The following is a 25037-nucleotide window of genomic DNA, read 5'->3' as shown; positions in this document are numbered from 1 at the left end:
AAAGAAAATCTGCACGGTAAGCTTGCCTTGTTTTAATATTCAGCTTAACATTTTCTTGCAAAAAACCATAACATCTGTAATTGACAAAAATATTTCTTCAGTCAACGAACATTCACAGAATAAAATCAATGCGAACAGACAACTGAATCACATCACTGTGAAAACATAGAAATAAATTATGGTTGTAGCCTTGTTATGCATTAATGCTATTTCTAAATCCTTAAACCACACCTTACCGTGGATTTATATCACAATGCAAAACACTAACCTTTGGATTATTCCAAACGCTTCCCCTCTATATTTCCTCATTTATTCCTAGTTCTGTATCACAATGCTTATGTCATTCTATCGCAGAACAGCCCACAATATATTTTCTTATAGAGCTATTTAAGCATAGAGAAACAAATAAATAAAACCAAGACACTTTATCAAAACTGTCCATTTTGGATGACAAAAATGTCTACATTTTGACAATCTTTTCTAAATGAGGTGGCACATGCATCATGTTATGAAATTGCATCAATTGGGAGTTTCCTTCATCCTTCAGTGATATGTATTTCACTACAAACCTTCCTTAGAATGAACGAAGAGACACCCAGATGAAGAAGAACACATGCATAACAGGGACACCAAAGAAGGACGTCACAGTGGAAGTAAGCTGAAATGCTATAATATTTGAACGGGTGCATCAGTACTGACAGACTACAATGAAAACTAATACAAACATTACCCTTGAGATACTGCTGTTGTGGTGTAAAACAAAACTGGTGTGAGGCAAAGCTAACTCTTGGGTTGTAATGCCAGAGTGAGGTTTCAAACAAATACAACAAGCGTGTGGACGCAGCCTGCTACAGAGTGCTACAGAGGAACTCTGTAGGAGGCTGCAGATGTGTCTTGCCCCTGAAGCAGCCATCAAAACATGTCATGTGCTTGTCAGAGTCTGTTTTCAGTCTCATACTTCAGCGTTTCACGAATCTTCACGGCTCTCTGTTCTGGCCATTTTTTTGGGTGGTGCATTATTCTCTCCGTCTTCCTGCTCTCGCTTTCTAGACGAGTTCTGTTATGAAAATATGCGATGTCAGTCGGCCCATTTAACATTGACCGAGAGAGTAGAAAGTTAGCGCTTACCTTCTTGTCCCACTGCTGGTGAAGGTACCTCAACAGGATGTTTGTCTTCTCAGTGACAATAACTGAGAGAGTAAAAAAACTGAGTAGAACATGAGTTTTCACAGGATTCTTTAGCCTTATGGTTGGCTACACGACTGCTTTTGGTAAGTGACTGACAGCTTGTAGCATTAACATGACACAATTGACTTTAAAAGAATATAAACAGTGAAATTATTTTGTAAACAAAATGTACGTCACTTTCGGAAACCAACAATGTTGATAAGAAGCCTACTCTGCTCCCAAAAAGTTAAGGAGTGCCTTGTTACAGTTGAACAACAACTCAAATGATTATTAATTTAATAAAAACCAAGCAAATAATAACCACATGTGAACTCTAACCTTGTTGTGACGGGTACTCCCGTGTTGGCAGGTAAACAGCAGGTCTGCGGTTCTGAAATAGAGATCTTAGATCAGAGGACTGTCATGTCAGGACTTTACATTTACAAACTATAGCTCACTGCAGCTTTACAGCCGGAGTCCGCGTGGAACTTGCTGAAGTTATTCTTGTTATAAACCGGCAGGCCTTTCAGGAAATCCCCCTGGAAAACAGCACCGCGAGCTTTACACAGGGTGGAGTGGACAAGGAAACACCCCACAGTCATGGTCACTGGGTGCACTAGTTGAAGTAGCGTGACAGGAACGTAGCCACCATCGAACAAATGTTCAGTATATTACTCGAAACCTACCTTTTCCATGTTACTGAAGCGGAAACGACAGTGAACTAGCCGAGGCTAACCAACTTAGCCAGAGAGCAGGACGCGTTTGTTCACGATATCACCAACGTCGGTCAATAGAAAACACGAGGAATACAATTTAGCTGAATAATTCTACCACACGTGTATCGTTAGCTACGTACTAGGCGTTGCAACGAGGTATTAAATCTACTTTTCTATAGATGACAATCGGCAAGTTCGCAACTCCATTTTTGTTGTCTGTATCCAGAGGGGGCGGTAACCGTTAAAATACCGACGTATCTGATTGGTTGGGCTAAGCAGAGGAGGAAATAGCAAAGTGCTGATTGGATAAAATATTGTTACGTAAGCGTCACACCTCCCAATAGGAGAAGGGTTGTGTCATGCAGCATGATGGAAACACGTAAACAGAGAAGATTAACTGCACTTCCGATGACTGTACTCCGTCCTTACCACTGAATTGAGAAACCGAAGTCCAGTCAAGTCACAGGTCGTACATTTGATGGCATAAAACACGCACGACTAAAGTAAAGTTATTTCTCCGAGCTTTGTAGTTTTGTGTGAGGAAAAAATACAGTCATTAAATCCAATATATTGAACATTTTTAAACTAAATGAAATGGTGACATATCATTAGTGTATTTGAATATAAATGAAACGCATCCGTTTAATCGGGATAAAGGACAGACAAAAGTCAGGTACAGTCATAGTCAAAAACTGATTTTAATGAAGCATGTAGGAAGGCCTTTTCAAGGGTTATCTGATCCACATATCAAGGTCAAACCAGAGAAGATCTTCAATGTCAAACAGCATTGTTGTCAAGCCACAGTTGAACAACACAAACAAGACAACCTCCAGTGTTATTGGCCTTGTCCTTTTAGGCTGTGATAGGAACTTAACCTTCTTCCAACTCATACTCAGCTATTTTAGCAAGTTTGAATTCCGATGTGTGCATGAAAAACTCTCTCTCTCAACACAGTTCTATTCGCAGTCCGTCTTCTGGCAAGCGCTTCAATGTGACAGAGATTTTCTTCCCTTCAACATCCGCCGCAGGATCACTTCAATGCCTCCCTGTGAGCTAAGCCTCTTGATCCAGCCATGGGTCCTCTTGCGCTTAATGTTCTTGGGCTGATACTCGGTGCCTCTTTTCCTGGTTCGAATTTGCTGGTAATTGCCAGGAAGTTGTTGAAACACTTGTCTGCCCTCCGCAGAGGAGACAATTGGTCCACATCTGTAGCCAGGAGATCCCAGCGTTGCTCGAGGCACAAGACAGCTGCTGAATGATCTGAGGGGGGAGAAGCCACTGACTCCAAGGTTCCTCAATGGCACACTGAAAGAGAGAAAGACGTTTTGATGTTTAAAAAAAAAAGCTGCAGCACCTGATTTACTCCAGTCCGATGCCTGTCGTTCAGGCAAATATGTACTGTAGAGACGCAGGGTTGCAAGTACAGACGGGTATATATCGTGTTTTGGGTCGCTAATGTGGGGTTTGCACCGGATTGGACAGTTAAACTACTACTTAAAGCTTGAACGTCGCGCTAAAGCCGAGAATGTGTATTTAAACGGTGGGTATGGCTTGCATCTCACTGCGGAAAAATAGCCTCCATGCTAACAACGAGCTACTTTTGCTTTACGATCACACATTAACCAACTCTGATCATGTGGTTGAAGTCATGTTTGGAATAAAATATATCTACCTGCTGGCGTAACTCAGTCCGCGCAGCCGCGACAGAGACGAAAAGATAGAATTCATTTCAAGATATTCCCCAAAAGCAACAACATGTGAAGCCTGAATGTCATACAGGATGCGGGCAGCTGATTGGCTGAGAGCCTCACGGCTTCTTTGATGGTGGAATAACTGACACGGGCGCTCAATACTGGCCCCCGCTGGCTAAAAGTGAAATTACACTTACTCCGTCCTCAGTCAAAGATAATATATAGCTTAAGTGAAGGATATCAAATACTTTATGCCAATTAAGTTAGTGTCACGTTTTCCTCTCTCAACGTGTCTGGCTGTTGGTTGTGACCTTAAGATTTGTTTTTAAAGAACCAACTGTTGTGCTGTGTAATGTAGTTGCCGCACATGTACTTCATATAGTACTGATATTGAGAAAACAGTTTATTTTGAATTATTAGTCTGCCAGAAGGAAATGTGTGTGTAAAATCCTACATATATCTCTTCACATCTATTATTAAGGATGTGAATGGTTCTTCTTGACAAATTAGAAATATGGAGTTTGATATTGCAAATATTGTTGAGGCTATATCAGGCATGGGCAAACTACGGCCCAGGGGCCACATGTGGCCCGTTAAATGTTTTAATCCGGCCCGCCGAACCTAAAAAAATTTAAATGAATAAACCTTGTTAATGTTTTATTCTCCAAACAATTCTGATGTTTTCCCACTAGATGATGCACCGTCGATACATTGGCTTGGGTGAAGTGAAGCGTTGGCCTATCACCGTATTTTACACATAATAAGCCGCACCCACTAAAATTAAGGAGGAAAACTGATTTCGTTCATAATATCAAAGGCCAGCAAACATCTGCCTGTGGGCGAGTTTTTAAAAGACTATATGGTGGAGACAGCAGGTATTTTGTACCCGCAGAGCAAAGACAAATTTGAGAAAATCAGTTTAGCACGACGGACAGTGACTTGGCGTGTGGAACTAATAGATGAAAATATCACCTGTAGCTTAAAAAAAAAAGTCATTCACATTGTACTCTTTAGCACTGGATGAAAGCAATGACGTCAAAGACACTGCTCAGCTCCTCATTTTTATTAGAGGTATCGACGACACTTTTGAAATAACGGAGGAGTTTTTGACAATGGAGTGCCTGAACGGACAAACACTGGAAGAGGACTTGTTTGAGCAGGTGTCTGCAGTCATTGAAAATGCGAAGCTTCCTTGGAGTAGGCCTGTCAACATCACCCAAGATGTGTATTTTTTCTCCAATGAGGTGGGGTTACCAAAGCACTCCGTCCAGCTGCTCCTGGTCCGGCCCCTTTGTCAAATGTTAGAACCCATTGTTTCCCACGAATCAAAAAGTTTGCCCACCCCTGGGCGATATTCACGACAGCTGCATCATGAATATGAATGAATGTGACTCATATGAAACAACACTTTGCTTAGTGTGTCACACTAAGAGTCAATGTCACAGTTAGTGTGCAGTTGGGTGCGTGAGATTCGGAGGCCTTGACTAACAGCATTATTAGTTTACACCGCCTCCTCCTCCTTCACCCTCAGTAGTTCGCAGTGTCTGGCACAAGAGCATCCCAGCAGAGGTCAAGGGCAGTGAAGGAAAGCAGCTCAATAATCCAGCTATTGATATGCTATATCCTTTCCACAATGTGACACTAGATGTTTTATGGGAACCTAAAGCTACAACTGCTGTCATAAGATCACAGTGGTAGTTGGATGTTTATCACTGGCTGCAAACAACAGCAGCCTCTCAGCCTTAGCAACAGACCCAGAAGGCTTTCCGATTGGCTCCCGCTCGTCATCCTCCCCTCTGATTGGCCGTTGTAGCTGTCACTCAGGCGGGCTGCAGCAGGGCTGGGCAGGGTCCGGCCTGCTGCGCAGTGGATGCTGAGGAGCAGGAAAACAGCACCGCTGGTGATAGTTATGGGTGATTTATTCAGATGCGATCGGCATACTTATCTGCGTGCAGGCTTCATATTTAACCCGAGATCACATTTTAGAAGCTAGGTCTGCAATGGGAAGCTTGCACGACACGCGCAAGTAGATGCGCCAAATGCAACGTTTCCAGAATTTCGGTGTTGCGGACGCTCGACTGTCTCCCGACTGACTTTTAATCTCAAGCATCAGCAGCAGCTCTGCAGGTGAGACGACGGAATTCTTGCTCTTGATGACCATTGCACTGTGACAGCATGTCGTCGCAGAAATCTGAATTACATAAACAACCGTGGCCTCATCATCTGCGCAACTGACTTATCATGAATATATGAATATCATGACCTCGTTTTCATCGTCATCATTAAAGTTCACTATCCATTTTTCAATACATTCGTATTAAACATTGCATTGTAAAAAGCATGTGCATTATATTACTCGTTTTGCAGTGAAGTTCTAGACACTTGCTACCAGACTGCGCCAGTGTGTGCGCAAATGTAGAGCAGCGCGCTGTGTGCTGAAGCCTGTTTGACTCACCAACCCACATCCCCTGGAATACAGACACAAACACTGATGAGTAATGCTCATTCTTCTGGCCTTTAACCGAGGTGGTGGTCAAAGCTGCACCATGCTGGATCGATTGTAGGTCAGCAGGTTAATCATGACGTGAGGGTTTCGAGGCGCTTTTAATCACATTTGTATGAGAGGGAATCCCAACACGTGATGTGTCCGTGTGAGTGACCAACTCCGGCGTGCTCTAACGGCTCACATGGCTTCAGAATCGATGAAGGTCCTTGGCTTGGCTGCAGAGGTGAAGAGCAGGTCCTTCAGCTGCGTCGCTTTGTGGCCAGTGTTTACAACATGGGAATGTCTTGTCCAAGCCAGACTGAGGCTGACCTACATTTGTTTGTAGTGTGTGAGGCACCTGATAAAAAAAAAAAAAACACTAAAAAAATGTCTTTTTGAATTAGCATCGTATAATACCACTTGCTGAAGTGGATACCTGACATAGTGGTGAGCACTTCAGCCTCAAAGAAAGAAGGTCACTGGTTTTCATGCGGATAAAAATCCACCTTCCAGGGTGAGACAAGATCCTGTGGTTCTGTTTAGTTTCATCCATTCATTATCCTTTGGGAATAACTGAAATATAATAAATGGATCCATATATATATATATATATATATATATATATATATATATATATATATATATATATATATATATATATATTTATTTTTTTATTTTTTTTTTTTTCACTCCACTCTTCGTCTTGCTTATATGTAAACAGCCCTTGTCCAGGAAGGGGCTCTCGTAGCTCTGTTTCCTGGTGGATTTGAGTCTGTCTGCCAGAATGGCTGTTTTATCAAACAGCACCAGAAGGTGTCCAAATTGTCAGTGTCAAAAGTGTAAAAAAAAGTAAAAAAATAATAAAATAGTGGAGCTCTGTCATCAAACCATAAAACCATACGCTGTTGTTGAAGACTTTTACACTCTTAATGTACATCAACATTTCCTGTAGAGAAGAGCCATCATGCTTCAGGAAACCAGGTTGCCAGACTTGTCCACTCTTCCACTTAGTCATTCCGATGACTGATGATGTCTATGTATATATTGTGTCTGCATCACAAGGAAACATTATAAATGTGTCTGTGTTCTTCCACTGCTGGAAACAGACGTTGCTAGCAGAATTAGCATTAGATGCAGAGGTCAGACTGAGTGATGAACATGGGACACTGAGGCTTTTTCAGAGTGTTTTGTAAAGTCACTGGTAAGTTTGCTGCTTTATTGTGACACATTTGGAATTATTGATACAATATTCAGACATTAGACACACTTAAGTTTCATCTTTAATTAAAGATATCTACATGTGTAGAAGTAGAAAGTGTAATCATTGAATATGTGTCATGATTATCAAAAAATATGTGGGGCATAGTTGTAATCAGAATTGTTTCCTGTTTGCATCCATAGCCAAACTGATATGAAGACTACAAGGTGTTACAGGGACAAACGTTTTCTGCATTTCTGCCTCATTTTATACTGTGACTGTTGTTGAGGGCTGTCAAGCCGCAGAGGATATAGAGTCTTAAAATTGACTTTTAACATTTTTTTATGTCAAATTTTTAATTAGACAACAAGGAGAACGTTAGCTGAGTCAAATATGTTACGCATAATTTCATTTTATATGAAGGATCTCAATATAATTCGCAAGTATTGGAAGGGATTTTTTAAATGTCTTGTAACAGAACTGTGTGTAAACAATTAAGCATGGTGTAAATAGGCTTCACAATGAGTTACCTTTTTTTTTTTCAAAATGTATTTATATCATATCATATCATATCATATCATATCATATCATATCATATCATATCATATCATATCATATCATATCATATCATATCATATCTGCTATTAGGAATGGGGGTTAAAAAGTCACATAAAATGGGGAAAAGTAAAATAAAGGCCGAAAAAAAAACCTATTTTAAAATGTGATGAAAAAGCCACAATATCATTTTATCTCCCTCAACCTGTGTTTTGTCCACATCTGTGATGGCGTCTTTCCTTCATCTACATTCTTCACAACCCGTTCATTCATTCCTCTGCTTTACTGCCAACTGCTGTTGTTGTTCATGGCTTGATATTGTGTTGGTGTGGCAGGTAAGCACCATGCTGACCAGCATCACAGACGGGATCCTCTGCTGTCTCACCGGGAAGACTGACAATCTGGTTTTGCCGCTGGAGTCATCAGAACCCTCTGATGGCTTTAAGTTTGTGGAGGTGAAGCCTGGACGAGTCCTGAGGGTGCGGCACATCATCCCGGAGCGTCCGCCCCCCGGAGCAGAAGAGAAGGCTGTGGGCAAGAAAGAGGAGGCCAGCGAACGTGATGGTTCCCCTGTGGACTCCGGCGATGCTGACATCAGTGTTCACTGCAAGAGGAAGATCACAGTCTACCGTAACGGTCAGCTGGTGATCGAGAATCTCGGCGACGTGCTGCACTCCGAGATCTTGCAGTGTCAGGATGGAGATCTGGAACCCTGCAGCACCGTCGAAGTGGAGCTGGCTGACTACAAAGAAATTGCGTCGTCGCCAGACCCCAAACCTGTTCCTCCTCCAGTTCCTCCCCCTCAAGGTGAGCAGAAACCAGCTCCACCTCCTCGCCGCCGCCGCCGCAAACCCAAGCGCACGCTGATGATCGACTCTAAGAGAGTGATCACCAGCTGCAAAGGGACGCACTCGGATGTGGCGCTCTTCTTCATACACGGCGTCGGCGGCTCGCTTGACATCTGGAGCAGCCAGCTGGACTTCTTCGCCCGTCTAGGCTACGAGGTCATCGCGCCGGATTTGGCGGGTCACGGAGCCAGCACTGCTCCGCAGATTGCAGCAGCCTATACTTTCTATGCCCTGGCGGAGGACCTCCGCGCCATCTTCAAGAGATACGCGCGTAAACGCAACATTCTCATTGGACACTCGTATGGGTGAGTGGTGGAGTGGCATGTTCTCTGTCAGCAAGATCAGTGACATCATCCTTTGTCCTGCAGAGTCTCTTTTTGCACCTTCCTCGCCCACGAGTATCCAGATCTGGTGCACAAAGTGGTGATGATCAACGGAGGAGGTCCCACTGCCCTGGAGCCGAGCCTCTGCTCCATCTTCCAGCTTCCTTCCTGTGTGCTCCACTGCTTGTCCCCCTGTTTGGCATGGAGCTTCCTCAAGTAAGGACCGCCATAACAGCGACGGCTTCGACTGAAATAAAAAATAAAATAAATAAAAATCTTGCTTTCTTCTCGCCAGAGCTGGATTCGCCCACCAGGGTGCCAAAGAGAAGCAGCTTCTGAAGCAGGGCAACGCCTTCAACGTGTCCCCGTTTGTTCTGCGCGCCATGATGAGCGGCCAGTACTGGCCAGAGGGGGACGAGGTCTACCATGCTGAGCTCACCGTGCCCATCCTTCTGGTTCACGGCATGTGTGATAAGTTTGTGCCTGTGGATGAAGACCTGAGAATGGCAGAGGTACAGCATCTCCCTCCTTAAGCTTTCATGTTCACTACTACCAGAGGTGGTGAGTGTTTTCTCTCTTTGTTTAGATCCTCTTGTTCGGGTTCTTAAAAGTGATCGACGAAGGAAGCCACATGGTGATGATGGAGTGTCCTGAGACCGTCAACACTCTTCTACATGAGTTCTTCCTGTGGGAGCCGGACATGTCTAGTAAAAACAGCCTCCAGGGGGAGAAAGAACAGACTGCTGCCAAAACGGATGCACTACAGACATTGAAACACAAGAAGAATGGCGACAAATAACCAGTTAAGAGTCGTATTTGTGTGGTGAAATACAAAGATGGCAGATTAGTCCTAACCTTAAGGCTGCTGCAAGGCTGTGAGCTGTTTGCTACAGAGCCACGTCTTAAGCGTAGAGCTGCACCGGGAAAGAGTTGGACTCACTGTGTCGCGAGGTTTGAACCTGAAGATGACGGATGCAAAGTAGTTTTCGCTCATCGTTTTCATTCAGACTCTTCTTCTCACAATAACTGGAATTTACAGGGACTATGTATCTGTCCATTTGTGATCTTGTTAAAGGTGACTTCTTCAACCTCCATCCCTCCACGTCAATGTTAAGTGTTGCAAAGACTGTATTTTTGAAAAGGAATTAACTTATTTTTTGCCTTTAACAGACCGAGAAATCCGGTGGAATATATGAAAAAATAATATTTATTTAGCAGTGGACAGAATTGAAATGAAAATTATGATGTTTATATTTGAGAGGAGGCCATTACTTTATAAACTTTACACTGAACATTACACAGAAATCAGGTCATTGCTAGCTGCTAATACAGCTCATAAATGCAAGTTAACTTGGCCTATCTTTTTTCCAAATTTATACAGTTAATCTAATCTAAATTGTGATTTTACAATCATTCGCCTTATCAAAACAAGTAGCTTTTGTCGTTTGTGAGCTATTAAATTTGTTCTTTTTTTGAATGAAAATGAATCTACAGTGTCAAAATTAATATAGATGTAAACTACATTTTCTTGAATTCTGAAACATTTTATTAGGTAGTTACCCAGAAAATATGGCGACTACTGTGACCTTGCATTGGCTAAGATTACAAGACAAAATGGCCTAATGCATAAATCATTCTGTGAATATGATTTTCACTCATTATATTTCCTTACTTTATTGTTACATGGTATACTGTATGTGTCTTCATTCTGGTTAGTACAACACAAGAGTTTGTTCTTGCTCTATTGTTGGTTTTATCGGAAGAAAAAGAGCCGAATAATCAGCTCAATAAAAAACACATTCATTTATGGGTGTTTGACTGTCCCACAGTGGGACTGGGAGGAGACAGAGCACCGGCTTATATGGTCTGAGACAGTGCTTCACTGTTGAATAGTGCGTCACTGTATTGTGTCACGGATGGTGACATTTTAAGGGGTTCACTACTGAAGATTTATGATACTTACAATGCTGATCCTATAATATATGCATATTTTCTGAATGGACGCAACATGACCTTGAGCAGACGAAACAAAAATATGTAACAGAAAGTGTTAGGGGGAAAAAGAACCAGGAATAACTACTAAAAATCTAATCAATTTTGGACTTCAAATCTAATATGCTGCTCATGTAGTCCCTTTTGGTGTCAGAGGTCAGTAACACTGTAAGGACCACAGGGTGCACATTTATTCCCTCTTATGCTTAAAGTGTACGAGCTGTCGGCGCTCCTCTGTGCTATATGTTTTGTGGTTAACAAAATGTGTAAATGTTATTGTGGCATTTATTCATGGAAATTATATATGCATTGCAATTGCATATGACATTGTACCCTATATTAAAATGTTGCATTCTGTATGTGAATGTGCCTTTCCAGGCCTGAAATAAAATATTCAGTCTTCAGATCTGTTCGTGCTCTTTGCCACTTGTGTTTCAGTGTGTGTCATGGAATGACAGTGTCTAGAGATTTTGTGGATATTTAAATCAGAAATACGATTTATGACTGCAACAAAATAAGATTTTGGCCAGAGATAATTATTTTGGAGGGTTTTAGAAGCGAATTGCAGACCATGACAGACTTTTAAGAAAGAAGGTATTAGATTATTCGTTAAAGAAACGAATGTGTACCCAAGGACACTACATGAAATTATCATGTAGTTTTTATCAATATTTATCTTAATACCCAGTTACCCACCCAAATATTGAATATGATATGAAATGAAAAATTAAGTTTTAACTTCCCTTCCATTTCCACCAACGTGTGAACTGATTTGCACTGCATGAAAATGCGGAAGCGAAAACCAAAATAACACGATTTTAAAATGAGCTTATTTCAACCTTATGTCTAAACACCACTAACGCGTTAGTTTCCACAGCCCACCACGTGACTACAGACTCCTCCTGTGATTGGCTGAACGTGTACCATGCGTGCTGTGGTAAACAAATTCCTGGTGCGTGTGCTTGCGTACTAGCGGTAATGGAGGAGACTCACTGGGACCTGGGCTAACAAACTGCTCCGCTTAACCTCCGTCTCCAGCGGTGGCTGTCAACAGAATCGCCACAACATCGTCTCATAAGCGGTGGTACGTGCAGAAAGCTTTCTATTTCATTTTTATTAACCGCGTCACTCTAGATTCAACCCTAAAGTGCTAATCCGCTAGCATTGGTGTCGTCTATTACCTGGACCACACATCCTGTTATGAGTTAACCTTTCCACTAAGTGTTATAAATCATCGACGATGTGTGATAATATTGATGCAAACGCATACTTGTCACCTTAAAAATACAATCCGTGAGTGTTTTGTATTGTTTCAAATTATTAAACGCAAATGACAAAATGGTCCGTTACTGGGACGCTATCTAATGCGGGAAGTAGCCGGTGTCGTTACAGTTTCGATTGTCTGAATTACTGTAAAATACCAATTTAATTTTTAAAGAGTGGGTCAAACAATACTTGTGGGAAGCATATTAAACGATTGTGCACGTTGTCAGTATATGTTTGAATTAGGAGTCACGATAGTTTCAAGATATTACTGGCGTTAACTCGTCAACTTGTTAGCGCACAAGCTAACTTGCTAGCCAAGCCCAGTTAAAGAGACGCGGGATCAGCCAATCAGAAGCGGAAGCGTCATCCGATTTATCCTGTACATCAACTTACAGTACGCGGGAGGATCCTGTTCCTGTTGTTATACTAATTTATACTCTGTCTCGGATAAATTACGGCGTGTAGCGCTGACAGTGCAGATCAAGAATCAGTCATTTAACTTGAAGTGGTGGTATTCTTTTTTTTTTTTTTTGAGACGGGTAATGAATTCCTTTCGAAATAAAATGGCCTAGATTCGCTGTTAATATCGCTGTAAATAATTAAAGGCAATCATATAAAGACTAGTTTTGTTACCGTCTACGAGTACGAGTTATTTTGTTGAAGAAGCATTAACCTTTTGCTTTCAATTGAAATATGTACAGAAATACTATGAAATAAAGGGTGGAGCAGGGCAACTACACCCAAGGGAAAGTTAATGTATGTCACAAGGAAGGCATTACAGAAGGTTCAAACACAAGATGCAAGTGTTTGTAAAGTCAGCGATCAGGAAAATGGGTGTTGTCTGTGTATTTGGCTGCCAACACAGCACCTTCTCTTTGCCAGAGCATTAGCCGTGGCAAATATAGACCTTCAGAGTAATATGATGTCTCTTTTGCTGTGTCTAGAAATATATCAGGCTGGCATGATTTCCTGATTTATCATAGCAGAAGAGATGGCACATTTCTAAACATTTTCGTATTTACCCCCATTGACTGTATCATTGTAGTGGTTTCTTATTGTTTTAAATCTGTTTGGTTGTGATTTAATATACTAAACCTAATAAATCAATTTTTCTTTCAGGAGTCTCCTAAAAATCACAGGATGGCGTCTGAAGTGCTTTCCCAAAGTCCTGGTTCCAAAGGGATCATGACATTTTACCCCACTATGGAGGAATTCAAAAACTTCAGCCGCTACATTGCATACATAGAGTCTCAAGGAGCCCACAGAGCAGGCCTCGCCAAAGTAAGTGCATTCACTTTTGTTTCATAAGGGTATCACTGTATTTAGTAATGAAAGGAATAAGTTGCTGTTTTTGGATATTGTTCCTTATGCTCATGAAAATTTAATTCTATTAATTGACTCAGTTGAAAAGGTTGATGTTGACACAATACAGTTTATTATTCAAATAAGAAATATAAATGTATGAATAGTGGATATATTTTACATGAGGACTGATGTGAGTTTCAGTTAAATTTAAAATATCCACACTGGTGATGGTGGTATAGCAATTGTTGTAGACCCTCCACACTGACATGTAAACATGACATATTTTTTCCCCTTAAAGATTGTCCCGCCTAAGGAATGGTCACCGAGAGGATCATATGAAGACATAGATGATCTAGTGATACCAGCGCCCATACAACAGGTTGTGACTGGTCAGTCTGGTCTCTTCACGCAATACAACATTCAGAAGAAGTCCATGACGGTCAGGGAGTTTCGTAAGATTGCAAACAGTGACAAGTAAGTGAAAAAAATCCTTTTTTTGCATGCAATATGTCTGTTGCATCCACAAGTTAGCTCAGTAGTAACCATTAATCATGACATTCATTTTAATTTGACTGACAGGTTCTGCTGCCCTCGATATGATGACTTTGAGGAGCTAGAAAGGAAATATTGGAAAAATGTGACTTTTAATCCTCCAATATATGGGGCAGATGTGAACGGAAGTTTGTATAAACCTGTGAGTTACCATTATTATATGTTTATATTTTTACATTTCCAGACGCAATGTAGTGAAATGCACTGTATGCCTCATGTACTCAGTTGCTCACTTGCTCTTTGTTATTGGTTGAAACAATCACAGGGAGTCAAAGAGTGGAATATCTGTCACTTAAACACCATCCTGGATACTGTGGAAAATGACAGTGGCATCACTATCGAAGGTGTAAATACGCCATACCTATATTTTGGTATGTGGAAGACTACATTCGCTTGGCACACTGAAGACATGGACCTCTACAGTGTCAATTACCTTCACTTTGGAGAGCCCAAATCATGGTAAAGACACAGCCTCGACCCACTAGGATTTCTTAATAATTTTACTTATAATACTTATACTCCTGTAATAATACTTACAGGAATATCTGATGTGTAGATAATGTTATTTACAACTACATGCTGTTTAAAACCTAAATAACTTAATTGTACATATTAGATTTACATGAAATCTTTATCATTTATCTGATTTAACTGATCTTAATCCTCTCCATTTTTACACTGGAAGTAGATTAGTCTATATTTATTTCCATTTACACCCATTTGGACTGTGCAAGGTTAATAAACATGTCTAATCGTCACACAGGTACTGTATCCCTCCTGAACATGGGAAGAGATTTGAGCGTCTTGCTAAAGGTATGCGATCACCTGTTTGTCTCACATGTAGTGTTGAGTTATTTTTCAATAATCTACTTTCTTCTGCAGGGTTCTTTCCAGGAAGCGCTCAGAATTGCGAAGCGTTTTTGAGGCACAAAATGACCCTGATTTCGCCTTCAATTCTGAAAAAATATGGCATTCCATTTGACAAGGTAAACTCAAAAACAGCTGACTCGTTTTTCAGACCCCACACCGGCAATTATTCCTTGATATTCTTTTCCTTCCAGATAACTCAGGAAGCTGGCGAGTTCATGGTCACATTTCCCTATGGCTACCACGCTGGTTTCAATCACGGATTTAACTGTGCAGAATCAACCAACTTTGCAACAGAACGATGGATCGAGTACGGCAAGCAAGCAGTTTTGGTGAGAGCTGAAAACTTTGTCTTCTGAAGTCGGCCGTCTTGCAGTTGAATGTTAACCACAATTGTTAAAAAGTGTTTTGGGTCATGTATTTCAGAACATTTCTATTGTGTTGTATTTACTATGTGTTTTTCTGGGGGTATTTGTATTTCGTATTTACATTTAAAATAAAATATTTGAGACTGTGTTGTAAGTAAAGAATTCCATGTACCAGTTGTCTCAATGGGATAGTAATTCAATACATCAATTTCACTGAACGGTAAAGCACCACGTTAAAAAATATTGCTGTCTAGAAGGAGACCATGTGGAACGTGCAAATAGGTTAATGAAATTTGGATAATGATAATGTGTCCTTAAAATGTGCATTGATGCAGTGTTGGGTCACAAGGAGGGGATAACAGTTTTCTCTTTTCTGTTTTAGTGCTCATGTCGTAAAGACATGGTGAAGATCTCCATGGATGTATTTGTGAAAAAGTTTCAGCCTGAACGCTACAGTCTGTGGCTGGCAGGGAAGGATGTGGTTCCAATTGACCACTCTCGACCCACACCTGAGGCTAAAGAGTTCTTAGGAGAGTCTTTCTCCATCTTTTCCAGCAAAAAAAACTCTTGTACAACTGAGATCTGCCTGGAGGACGAAGAGCGAAATAGGTGGGTCTTTAACATTAATGTGTGGATTTATGTTTTCTTTTCTTACATTGACTCTCATTATTCCTCAGCATGCCACAAAGGATTGAAACTAAGAGGCACAGAGTCTGTCTTGAGCTTCCAGATGAGGTTGTCCCAAAGGAGGAAGATGATGATGAAATGGAGTATGGGAAGCGACCCAGACTCAATCTAATGCCTCCAAAGAACTCAGCACAAGATATCAGGAGATCCAAAGGTAATGTCGCCTTGAATGCTGCTAAGCATCCTGTTGGTACACCCAAGTATTATTTTAATTTTTTCAATGATTACCATTGCTCAAGAAACGAAACATGAACGGAATTAGGTTGGAATATTGAAATATGTCTTTGATGATATCTGGGTCCATCTCCACAGGTCCTCCGAAATTGGTTGTCACACCAACAAAACTCACTTTGATGAGTCCGTTTCAAAGAGGCTTGAACATCGGTCATCTGGGACACCACCACTCGTCATACATGAAGATCAATGTTCCACCAATTGTGTGTGAAACACAGACCCAAAATGGGCATCAGCCTGCTGCTTTGAAGTCCAATCCTGCAGTTCAGCCCTCCCGAAAAATGGGTGTTGCAAGCTTGCTTTTCCATAGAACAAAGAGCCCAAAAGATGCCATTCAGGTGCAAAGCTATACCTCAGAAAAGCCACTGACGCAGCACCATCCTCCCTTACAGCTTCAGGTTCATAGCTATGCCAGAGAACATCAGCCACAGAATGTTCAGTTCAAAGCGTCCAGCCCATCTCACTTGCAACGCTATGAACAAATCTTTCCTGCAAAATTGACGCACTCGGAAGGAGTAATTGTTAAGAGCTGCCCTGAGGACAAAAAGCCTGCATCTTCTCTGTCTTGTGGCACTCCGCCTAGAAGCGAGAGTACAGAAGTTCATTCTGGACATATATACAGAGCTGTGTCTCCAAAGAGCAGTACACGAAAGGTATTTACTTTATGTGCTCTTTACTATGTTTTATATTGTGTGAGTGAAATACTAACTACATTCTTCTTTCCTATTTATTCTGCTATTTTTTACTTACAAACGCTGTTCACATAGTGCAGTTTCTTTTCATGTTGAACATGAGTGCCAGTAGCAGTTATTGCAAAATCTATGGACCCAGTCTATTAGGATTTGAAATTTGGATTGAACAAATGTCTAAATTCAATCACAAGGACCTGTGATGTATTTCACACTTTTTAACTTCTGTTTGCCTCCACCAGGTGGCAGAAGAGCAGTCGTACTGTAAGTCAGTGGTGGCTAAAAAGCAACAGAAGGATGTGCTCTGTCAACTTCCCCGACATCATCCTCTCTTTAGAGAAGATGAAGAAGGTAACTGTTTTTAACCGGTTTTATTACCATGATAGCAAGATGCATTAGATTAGGTCTGCTGCGTGGATGAACATGTTTCTTACTTTGGCTTATGTGCCTTCCTTTGTCTAATTATCGTTGCTTCTTATTGATTCCTCAGAGATTGATTTAGATATTGACTTCCATTGGGAGGAGAAAGAAGACTGGGCCAAGCCTTTCTTCCAAATGTGGCAGTGTCGACCATACGACCCACTGCAGGAAAGAGACTATAACAAGACAGTGGGTGAACAGGCACCATATTGCTCAATATGCCTTCTCTTTTACACACATCATCAGGTAAAGACTACATTTTTTTGACATTTAAAAGACATGGAACCTTGTTGCCTTGAGCGTTGTTATAATCAAACTCTCATAGAAAAGTGTCTGATATTTTAGCAGTTTTCTTTTAAAGAAATGGGCAGACATGTATGTATTTGTAGTTTTTGAATGTGACCTCAGTCCCACATGTGGGCTGTAAATGACGTTGACCTATTTGGCAAGCTTTCCCCACTAGAGGTCCCTGTAAGCTATGACAAGAATATGACAAGCACACTTCAGACAGATGCAGGCATTACTTGCCTTTTAGTTAGGGCCTTTGTCCTACCCACCAAATTATTATTATTGTTATTGTTATTATTGTTATTATGTATGCAATTCTGTATCTCTTAGATGACTGTTCCGTCACAGTGTGCAAATATCTAATATCTGTTTTCACTTGTTTTTTTTTAAATCCCAAAGTCTGAATCTAATGAGGGACGTCCGAGTGTGACACTGGTGAATCGTCCTGGAGGCCGTCACTGGTCCAAACCACTCATCCCTGAGATGTGTTTCCACTCTCAGTCCAAGGAGGAACAGCTGTCTAACCCCAGAGTTGAAGAGGATGGCACCAGCAGGCTGGTCAGCTGTTCTCAATGCTGCGTTCGTGTGCACACGAGTAAGCTTGGTTTATGTCACTGACTATTCTTCAATCTGCTCTTATCTGTAGTAAGTAATTCCTTGAATTAATTCAGACACAAGACAGATTATTTGCTGCCTGGGTTTCCACTGTCTTAAAATATAGCCTTAATTCCTAATGCTGGAGAGTGTAAAGTAGGAAAGAAAGTGAAGTGACTTGGGGATTGTGCATGAAATACAGAAAAGGGACTGTTTTGGGGAACAGCAGGAATGATTGTGGTTCTTTTATGGTTGATATATATTCTCAAAATTCATAGTTTTTCAAGTGACAACTGTGCCTTTTTTAAGTAATCAAACACTAACCCTCTGTGCCATGTTCCCTCCTCCCTAATTGATATCTGCCTGCTCTCAACTTGTCAGGCTGCTACGGCGTATCGGGGGAAGAAGACGATCTGGATGACTGGCTGTGTGCTCGCTGTGAAGCTGATGCTACTGAAGAGGTGTGTTTCACAGCCATTTATTCGTCGTCTTTTTTTTTTTTTTTTGTATTTTTGGTATGTATTATTCAATCAATGGTGAACCACAACAGAGGTTTGAGTTAGTGGAATTAATTTACAATTTTAATGCTACACCAAAATTTTAAGGAAATAAAACCCTTTTGTTTAGAATTACATATATGACGATAGCCATTTTATTTCATTAATGTAATAAATAGCTGGTGGGTCGAAGTGCTTGGGCAAAGAGCATGTGTTTTCCTGATAGCTTGTGGGTAAGAGTTCTTGAACATAATGCCAGTCCTGGCACCAGTGCCAAGACCGGCCTCTCAATAGTGGCTGAGTAACCGGTGAGCAGGAAGAGTGTGGACAGTTCTTATCACTCATGGCAGCTCGTTCTGTTGCATTTCCCCTGCACTGGAGATAGAGCTTAACTAAGGCCCTTAAAGTTGTTTTCAAATTTTCTGAAGCTGCAAGTGAGGGATTGTGTAAATGAAGACGTTAGCATTCTGAATTACACTTAATTACTTAGTGAAATCATCTGACTGAACTGTGACTCGGTCCTAATTCAAGGTTGAACAGGGTTACAGCTGTTTGCTTCGGGAAACTGAGATTAACCAACTCCAGGAGAAACAATTATTCTTGTGTCTGACAGTCATTGCTTGCTGTGGACGAATAGAAAAGACAGAATAGTGAGCCTCAGGGCCCACACATGGTCTCTACTTGGCTTTTTTCATGTCATAAGCACATTAATGTTTAGTGCTCATTTTCACATTATCTTTAAAAGGTGACTCCTTTCCGGATCTGTTCAATTGTTTTTACAACCTCTTTTGACTTGACTGGGGTTTTTTTTGCACTTTCATATTAGTTTGAAGGTCATTCAACACGCAGTGCAGAAAATGCTACCACAAATACCTGAGTGAGACCAACACTCGCTATGAAGTTCAAGTGGTAGATGCTTATGTAAACTGTTTGTAAATGAAGCTATGACGCAGCTTGCAGCTGCACACATGGAATGAAACTAAGATCAGTTGGAAGTGTTGTGCTCGTCCTCCGTAAGCATTCTAGTTTTGACACCACAGCTTGAAAACTCTGCCGCAGTCCATCAAATTGGAAGTATCTGTTGTAAATAAAAAAGTGATGTGTTTAAGGAGATGAATACTCCCTGTTTTGTTTTGGTCTTTTTATCTGAAATTGATAGTCTGATTTGGCCTGTAGCTGTGTCTGAATATTGATAAAGAAAAATATTTGACATGCAGCTGTAGTTTGGCCAGTCGCAAATGTGTTTTCCATTGTGTTTGCGTTGCAGCACTCTATTTTTTTAAGCCTCTACTGTTAAAATTTATTGCTTTGTCAGTAAAAGTTTCCATTTTCAAGCAGCTTAAATACTCATCAATAATTCATCTGAGTTTCCCTCTTTGCCTCACCTCTTAAATTTGATGAGTCTTGGATTCTTTGTAATCTTGATGGTCAACTATTTTAATTATTTATTTTTTTTGCCACTAACTTTTTCTTCTGCTTTAGGATTGTTGCCTGTGCTCACTTAGAGGTGGAGCTCTACAGAGAGCCAACAGCGGCAAGTAAGTCACAAAAAATATATATATATATCTTGGAACACATTTCATGTACCAGATACAGGCCATCAAGCCATGCATGTATTTAGGAGAGGTTAAACTGCAGTCCTGACTAGAGCCCCTCAAGTTAACTGCAGACCTGACACACACACACACACTGCTCTCACATGTGCGTCCGGTTGTTTTACAGTGTTGGCAGTTACAGTTACAGTTCGTCGCTGAGTGCAAATACCGGAAAATGTCTGCTAGCTAAGTGAATGAGTGCTGAAATGGAGGCACCAGTTTCTCAGTCAGTGTGTTGTATGGTTTCATGACATGTCCTGGCTCAAAGCAAGCTCATTTAGAAGTATATCATATTACTATTATGTTTTTGATCTCATATCAGTGACGTTGATTACAGGAAGAATGTCTCCTTCCTTGTTGCTGTGTAAATACAACACATGCTATGTATATTTAAGCTGGAAGGATTTGGCTCCATGAGCTTTGTACTGTTTGTCCAGAATCTTTGACATGTTTGCTGATGTGTTAGGTGGGTCCACGTAGTGTGTGCCATCACTGTCAAGGAAGCTCGCTTTGTCAACATCTCTGAGAGGAGTCCTATTGACATTTCGCCAATCCCGGTCTCCCGATTCAAGCTGGTAAGATATATCTCATAGCAGTGTTTATGCTCTCAGTTCAGATTGATTATGAAATGCAGTTCAACCTGCGCTGATGTGTGGTCCTGCAACAAAAAACACAAACACACACCAGTCCTGTGTGTCTGCGTCATTTGACAGATGCACAATAGATACCAGCGGCTGTGTAAACATGAAACTCCTGTTGGAAAAACAGTGTACTGTGTGAATGAATAATTGATATTTTGGAGGAAAAGAAGTTGTAAATTACCTTAAATCAAGAATAGAGAACGGGTTAAAAATCCATTTTCCCCCTCATTTATTTTAAAGGCATTCAGGTGAACATCATGTGTAAGAAGGAAATAATGTCTTGCAGACGATTTTGTAACATCACAGCTTAAACATTTAATGTAGCAGTTTCAGTTTCAGTCGGCTAGAGTAGCACCTGATCAGGCTACTTACCTGACTTGTCTGAAATGTACTTCCTCCTCAGTAAAAACGTGATTGTTCCCTGATGAGTCACTCAACGCAATAAAGCCATTTATCGTTTCTTTTGTTGTTTTTTTTATATGTGTTTTGGACCAGACAAACGGTCGTGTAGTTTGAGGCTCCAGGCAACACATTAGAGCAGCACTTGTTGTCTTTGCACAGTTCGTGCGCTGCGACTCGTTGTCTCTCTGTTGTTAGTCTTTTATTATCACCTGTAAAATACACAGAAGGTTTAGAGTCAGCAGGAGAATGTATTTAATGAATGTCATCCTCCTTTGAACTGAATCCAAGCCATACATTGATATGGTAGTAAAATAGTTATTGGCTTTGTCTTCTAGTTTAGCTTAAAATACATTATAAATACATTATTATTTTAGAAAGTACAGCTTGCAAAAAGCAAAATGTATTATATTGGGAGTCGGAGGTGTGTGTGGTCCTGTCTCGCAGGGGTCACATTTGAATGTGACTTAATGTCCCTTGTGAATTATCAAGGAGAATTCCCCGCCAACACATTTCTCTTCCGGTGTTTCTCAACTGAAATCCCTATGAATCCGTTATTGTTCAACTAACTTGCTTCCTTCTCTGCTCGTCTCCTTCCCGTGCACTTCCTATCCGTCACCGCTCCATCCACCACCTTCCGCCCCATGACCCTCACGCCCCTCCATGTCTTTGTCTTCTGCAGAAGTGTGTGTTCTGCAGGAAGCGGATGAAGAGGGAAGTGAAAGGTTGCTGCGTCCAGTGTTCTCACGGCCGCTGCACCACAGCGTTCCATCCCACCTGCGCTCTGGCTGCTGGAATCCTCATGCACCCTGACGACTGGCCGCTTGTCGTCTACATCACCTGTCACAGGCATAAAGCACCAGCCACGCCACAGGTACATTGTGGCGTCAGCTCCATCCCAAGTCTACCACGTAAACTTATAAATGAAAGTTGGTCATCATGGCAATTTCACGTGAGGCTTCTATACTAAATATTCATCATGTGTTCTGAAGTCAAGCACTTTTGGTCTGTGACTACTGCCATTTAGAGTCGGCCTTTTTCTCAAAGATATTGGTTTCTTTCTGGAATGCTACTACAAGTCTCAGCATGTCTGCGGAGCCTGCTTACGCAATATCCATTTTAATTCCTGCGCACACATGCGAGCTGGAGTTTTACAGCGACTGTGTTATCTTAACGCACAGCTTTATGTGAGTGTATGTCTGGCTGAGGTTATCTGTGCCCGATAAGCTTTTACGACTTGCTGTGTCTCTGCAGCGCAACAACGCTACCAGAGAGCTGACAGTGGGCCAGAGGGTCATCGCCAAACACAAGAACGGGCGCTACTACCACAGCGAGGTCCAGGAGCTGAGCACCGTCACCTTCTACGAAGTTATATTTGATGATGGCTCATACAGTGACAACCTCTTCCCAGAAGACATTGAGGTCAGTTTGAAATTTATTTTTACAGTTTGGGTTCATAATCATATTATATTTGAAAAGTTTATCTTTTCACTCCCTCAAAAGCTATTAGTGCACTGTTGAAGCTTAAGAAAACAAGAGGATAAGCAGAATGTATAGACATAAAAATGCACTCGATAATTGACCATTAACAGATAACCAGACCATAAACTTTATCTTGACAGTAGATGGCTGTAGGACTTATGGCAGCTGAAAGTGATATAGATTCTGATATTGTATGATAAAGAGTCCTAAGAGAAACCAAATTAAGCGTCATATTTTCCGGCTGGTGGATCGTTTCAGAACCGGGACTGTGTTCGACTGGGACCCCCACCTAAAGGTGCCCGGGTGGAGGTGCGCTGGACAGATGGTTTGATCTATGGGGCTAAGTTTGAAGCGTCGCACTCCATTCTCATGTACATGGTAGGTGTTTCATGTATCGCAGCATCAACACATGACGCTGTCAAATCCATATTGACGGCCTGTGAGTCCATGTAGCACGGTACAATACCAACAAACGGCAGCACGTGACAATCATGTGAATGACAGCTGGATTGCGATAACAACCCTGCTGAGGCATCAGTACCACAGCTGATTGGGTTGTGCTGCACACCTCATTCTTCCCCCTGAGATTTGGACGAGGCAGTCCTAGTGACTGGGGACGGGGCAGGTGATGTTCCCACACTGATCCTTCACGTTTCTGTTCAGGTCGAGTTTGAGGATGGGTCCCAAATCAGCTTGAAGCGTGAGGACATCTATGCTTTAGATGAAGATCTTCCCAAGAGAGTCAAGTCCAGAATGGTAACCACCTCATCTTCAGGGACCATTAAAGATGCAGAACCTTTGAAATTAATAGCCTTTTTCTCCTTTTCCAGTCGGTGGCTTCTGACATGCGCTTTGAGCTCTTCACCCAAAAAGACGTTCAGGAGAACTCCAAGAGGCAGCGTGTGGTCAACTCGCGGTACCGAGAGGACTACATCGAGCCGGTCATATACAGAGCCATCATGGAGTGAAGGAGAGCTCCGCCTCTCCCGGTGTAATACAACCCTCCTCTACTTCCACGGCCTGCCAGGCTACTAACTTATAAACTACGGCTGGGACTGTTTTCTGTGTTCGAGTAATATTGATCCATGTGTTCCTTCCTTTCATCCTGTTTTCCTGCTTCTTTTGCCATCAGTGATCGTCTCAAGGATATTTAATGCTTCCGAGCACTCGCTTCACAACGTTAATATCATTTCTGAGCAGCTTTTTAAAAAAAGTCAAACAAACCTGTCGTCTCTCTCATGTTCTACTGTGTCCACCTGGCTGTGATATGATCATGATTGTTTTGGCCCCTCGCCTTACACACACCGGGCCGGTGGTGAGCTCAAGCTTTTAAGGTTTCGCTTTCGTATTTGTTATTTATGCTGGTGCGGATCAGAGCTATTTTGACACGTCCTTTTCACGATCCGTAGAAAACGTCAGATGTATTTATATTTATTATAAGGTTTTCTGACAACGGTATGATGTGAGGAGGGTAAAAACAAAAAGCACTTAAGTTAATCTTTTTTTTTTTTTTTTTCCTTGTTCGTGTCCCGTCTAGTGTCCTTTGCTCTGAAGACTAGAACACGTAGGAGCCCTCTGGATCTAGAGTCCCCAGTATAGTGAGCAGACTTTCCTTGCACCTGCTGTAGACAATATTTTTAAATACTTTGCTTCTCAGGAGGTGCACACGTCATTTGGCATAACTGCGGCACGATTAAAACTGTGTGCGTTTAGACTGGATCGGCTTTGTATAATTTGTTTTGTAAAATATCCTCACATAAAGTCTGCGTGCCTCAACCCCCGTCTTCTGTGGTTTGTTGGATAGTGAAGGTCACGAATGCAGCAGATATATTTTGCTCATCTGCGTCTGAACAGCTGCGAGTTGCCTGGTGCTGAGTTCAAACCCATCAGTCCTCCGGAAGACATTGTGTTCTTTGAAATCGGAGCAAAACACGACAGTTGGGTGTGCGATCGTCACAGTTAGCGGAGCGACACATTCCAGGTATCTGGGTGCGGTTCCTTATCGGTGTCCAGCAGGTCATCTGGTTTAACTGTAGCTGTTGATTCAAGGTGGATGCAATGAGGCTTGAAAGCCTCTTCTCGGTTGCACCATTTCCTTCCAACGGAGAAACTTTCCAGGCGTTCCTTGACTCCTCCGAGGCCCTTTTGTCCGTGCGCAGCTCTGTATTGGGTAAACAA

At 41.6% G+C, this 25037-nt stretch overlaps 4 protein-coding genes across 4 annotated transcripts; 2 read left to right on the top strand and 2 right to left on the bottom strand.

The window, feature by feature from the left end:
• Positions 1-17: 17 nt before the first annotated feature.
• LOC128769615 (DET1- and DDB1-associated protein 1-like) lies at positions 18-2112 on the bottom strand. The gene is made up of 5 exons (XM_053883496.1): positions 1854-2112; positions 1626-1706; positions 1507-1558; positions 1129-1190; positions 18-1057 (listed from the first exon to the last, which is right to left on the bottom strand). Exons 1-5 carry the CDS (start codon positions 1860-1862, stop codon positions 968-970), a joined length of 294 nt encoding a protein of 97 aa, XP_053739471.1. The 5' UTR covers positions 1863-2112; the 3' UTR covers positions 18-967.
• A 450-nt stretch (positions 2113-2562) lies between these two features.
• mrpl34 (mitochondrial ribosomal protein L34) lies at positions 2563-3691 on the bottom strand. Its single transcript, XM_053883946.1, has 2 exons — positions 3556-3691; positions 2563-3188 (listed from the first exon to the last, which is right to left on the bottom strand). Exons 1-2 carry the CDS (start codon positions 3609-3611, stop codon positions 2870-2872), a joined length of 375 nt encoding a protein of 124 aa, XP_053739921.1. The 5' UTR covers positions 3612-3691; the 3' UTR covers positions 2563-2869.
• Positions 3692-5422: 1731 nt separating this feature from the next.
• On the top strand, positions 5423-11035 carry abhd8a (abhydrolase domain containing 8a). The gene is made up of 5 exons (XM_053883405.1): positions 5423-5701; positions 8148-8965; positions 9029-9199; positions 9279-9495; positions 9570-11035. The coding sequence occupies exons 2-5, from the start codon at positions 8157-8159 to the stop codon at positions 9780-9782; spliced, it is 1410 nt and encodes a 469-aa protein (XP_053739380.1). The 5' UTR covers positions 5423-5701; positions 8148-8156; the 3' UTR covers positions 9783-11035.
• An 879-nt stretch (positions 11036-11914) lies between these two features.
• On the top strand, positions 11915-24648 carry kdm4ab (lysine (K)-specific demethylase 4A, genome duplicate b). Its single transcript, XM_053883404.1, has 22 exons — positions 11915-12059; positions 13361-13522; positions 13845-14020; positions 14126-14240; positions 14364-14557; positions 14862-14911; positions 14981-15084; positions 15160-15297; positions 15716-15942; positions 16011-16174; positions 16333-16907; positions 17186-17294; positions 17434-17609; positions 18051-18246; positions 18627-18706; positions 20225-20280; positions 20804-20912; positions 22060-22251; positions 22632-22799; positions 23118-23237; positions 23523-23615; positions 23690-24648. Exons 2-22 carry the CDS (start codon positions 13382-13384, stop codon positions 23825-23827), a joined length of 3321 nt encoding a protein of 1106 aa, XP_053739379.1. The 5' UTR covers positions 11915-12059; positions 13361-13381; the 3' UTR covers positions 23828-24648.
• The last annotated feature ends 389 nt before the right edge of the window (positions 24649-25037 follow it).

Source organism: Synchiropus splendidus, chromosome 13, assembly GCF_027744825.2.
Source record: "Synchiropus splendidus isolate RoL2022-P1 chromosome 13, RoL_Sspl_1.0, whole genome shotgun sequence".
NCBI classification, from domain to species: Eukaryota; Metazoa; Chordata; class Actinopteri; order Syngnathiformes; family Callionymidae; genus Synchiropus; species Synchiropus splendidus.
Note: the sequence above shows the minus strand (reverse complement) of the source record. Positions and strands in the feature narration are given on the sequence as shown.

What these genes read in the sequence shown, in the direction of transcription:
- LOC128769615 (XM_053883496.1), bottom strand. An exon ending in ACTCCGGCTGTAAAGCTGCA is followed by an intron (nt 1,559 to 1,625) that starts GTGAGCTATAGT and finishes TCTCTATTTCAG; the next exon opens with AACCGCAGACCTGCTGTTTA. An exon ending in ACCAGCAGTGGGACAAGAAG is followed by an intron (nt 1,058 to 1,128) that starts GTAAGCGCTAAC and finishes TTTTCATAACAG; the next exon opens with AACTCGTCTAGAAAGCGAGA.
- mrpl34 (XM_053883946.1), bottom strand. Translation starts at nt 3,611, where the DNA reads ATGAATTCTATCTTTTCGTCTCTGTCGCGGCTGCGCGGACTGAGTTAC. An exon ending in GGACTGAGTTACGCCAGCAG is followed by an intron (nt 3,189 to 3,555) that starts GTAGATATATTT and finishes TCTCTCTTTCAG; the next exon opens with TGTGCCATTGAGGAACCTTG.
- kdm4ab (XM_053883404.1), top strand. Translation starts at nt 13,382, where the DNA reads ATGGCGTCTGAAGTGCTTTCCCAAAGTCCTGGTTCCAAAGGGATCATG. An exon ending in TTTGGAGAGCCCAAATCATG is followed by an intron (nt 14,558 to 14,861) that starts GTAAAGACACAG and finishes ATCGTCACACAG; the next exon opens with GTACTGTATCCCTCCTGAAC. An exon ending in ACGGCAAGCAAGCAGTTTTG is followed by an intron (nt 15,298 to 15,715) that starts GTGAGAGCTGAA and finishes TTTCTGTTTTAG; the next exon opens with TGCTCATGTCGTAAAGACAT.
- abhd8a (XM_053883405.1), top strand. Translation starts at nt 8,157, where the DNA reads ATGCTGACCAGCATCACAGACGGGATCCTCTGCTGTCTCACCGGGAAG. An exon ending in CTCATTGGACACTCGTATGG is followed by an intron (nt 8,966 to 9,028) that starts GTGAGTGGTGGA and finishes TTTGTCCTGCAG; the next exon opens with AGTCTCTTTTTGCACCTTCC. An exon ending in AAGACCTGAGAATGGCAGAG is followed by an intron (nt 9,496 to 9,569) that starts GTACAGCATCTC and finishes CTCTTTGTTTAG; the next exon opens with ATCCTCTTGTTCGGGTTCTT.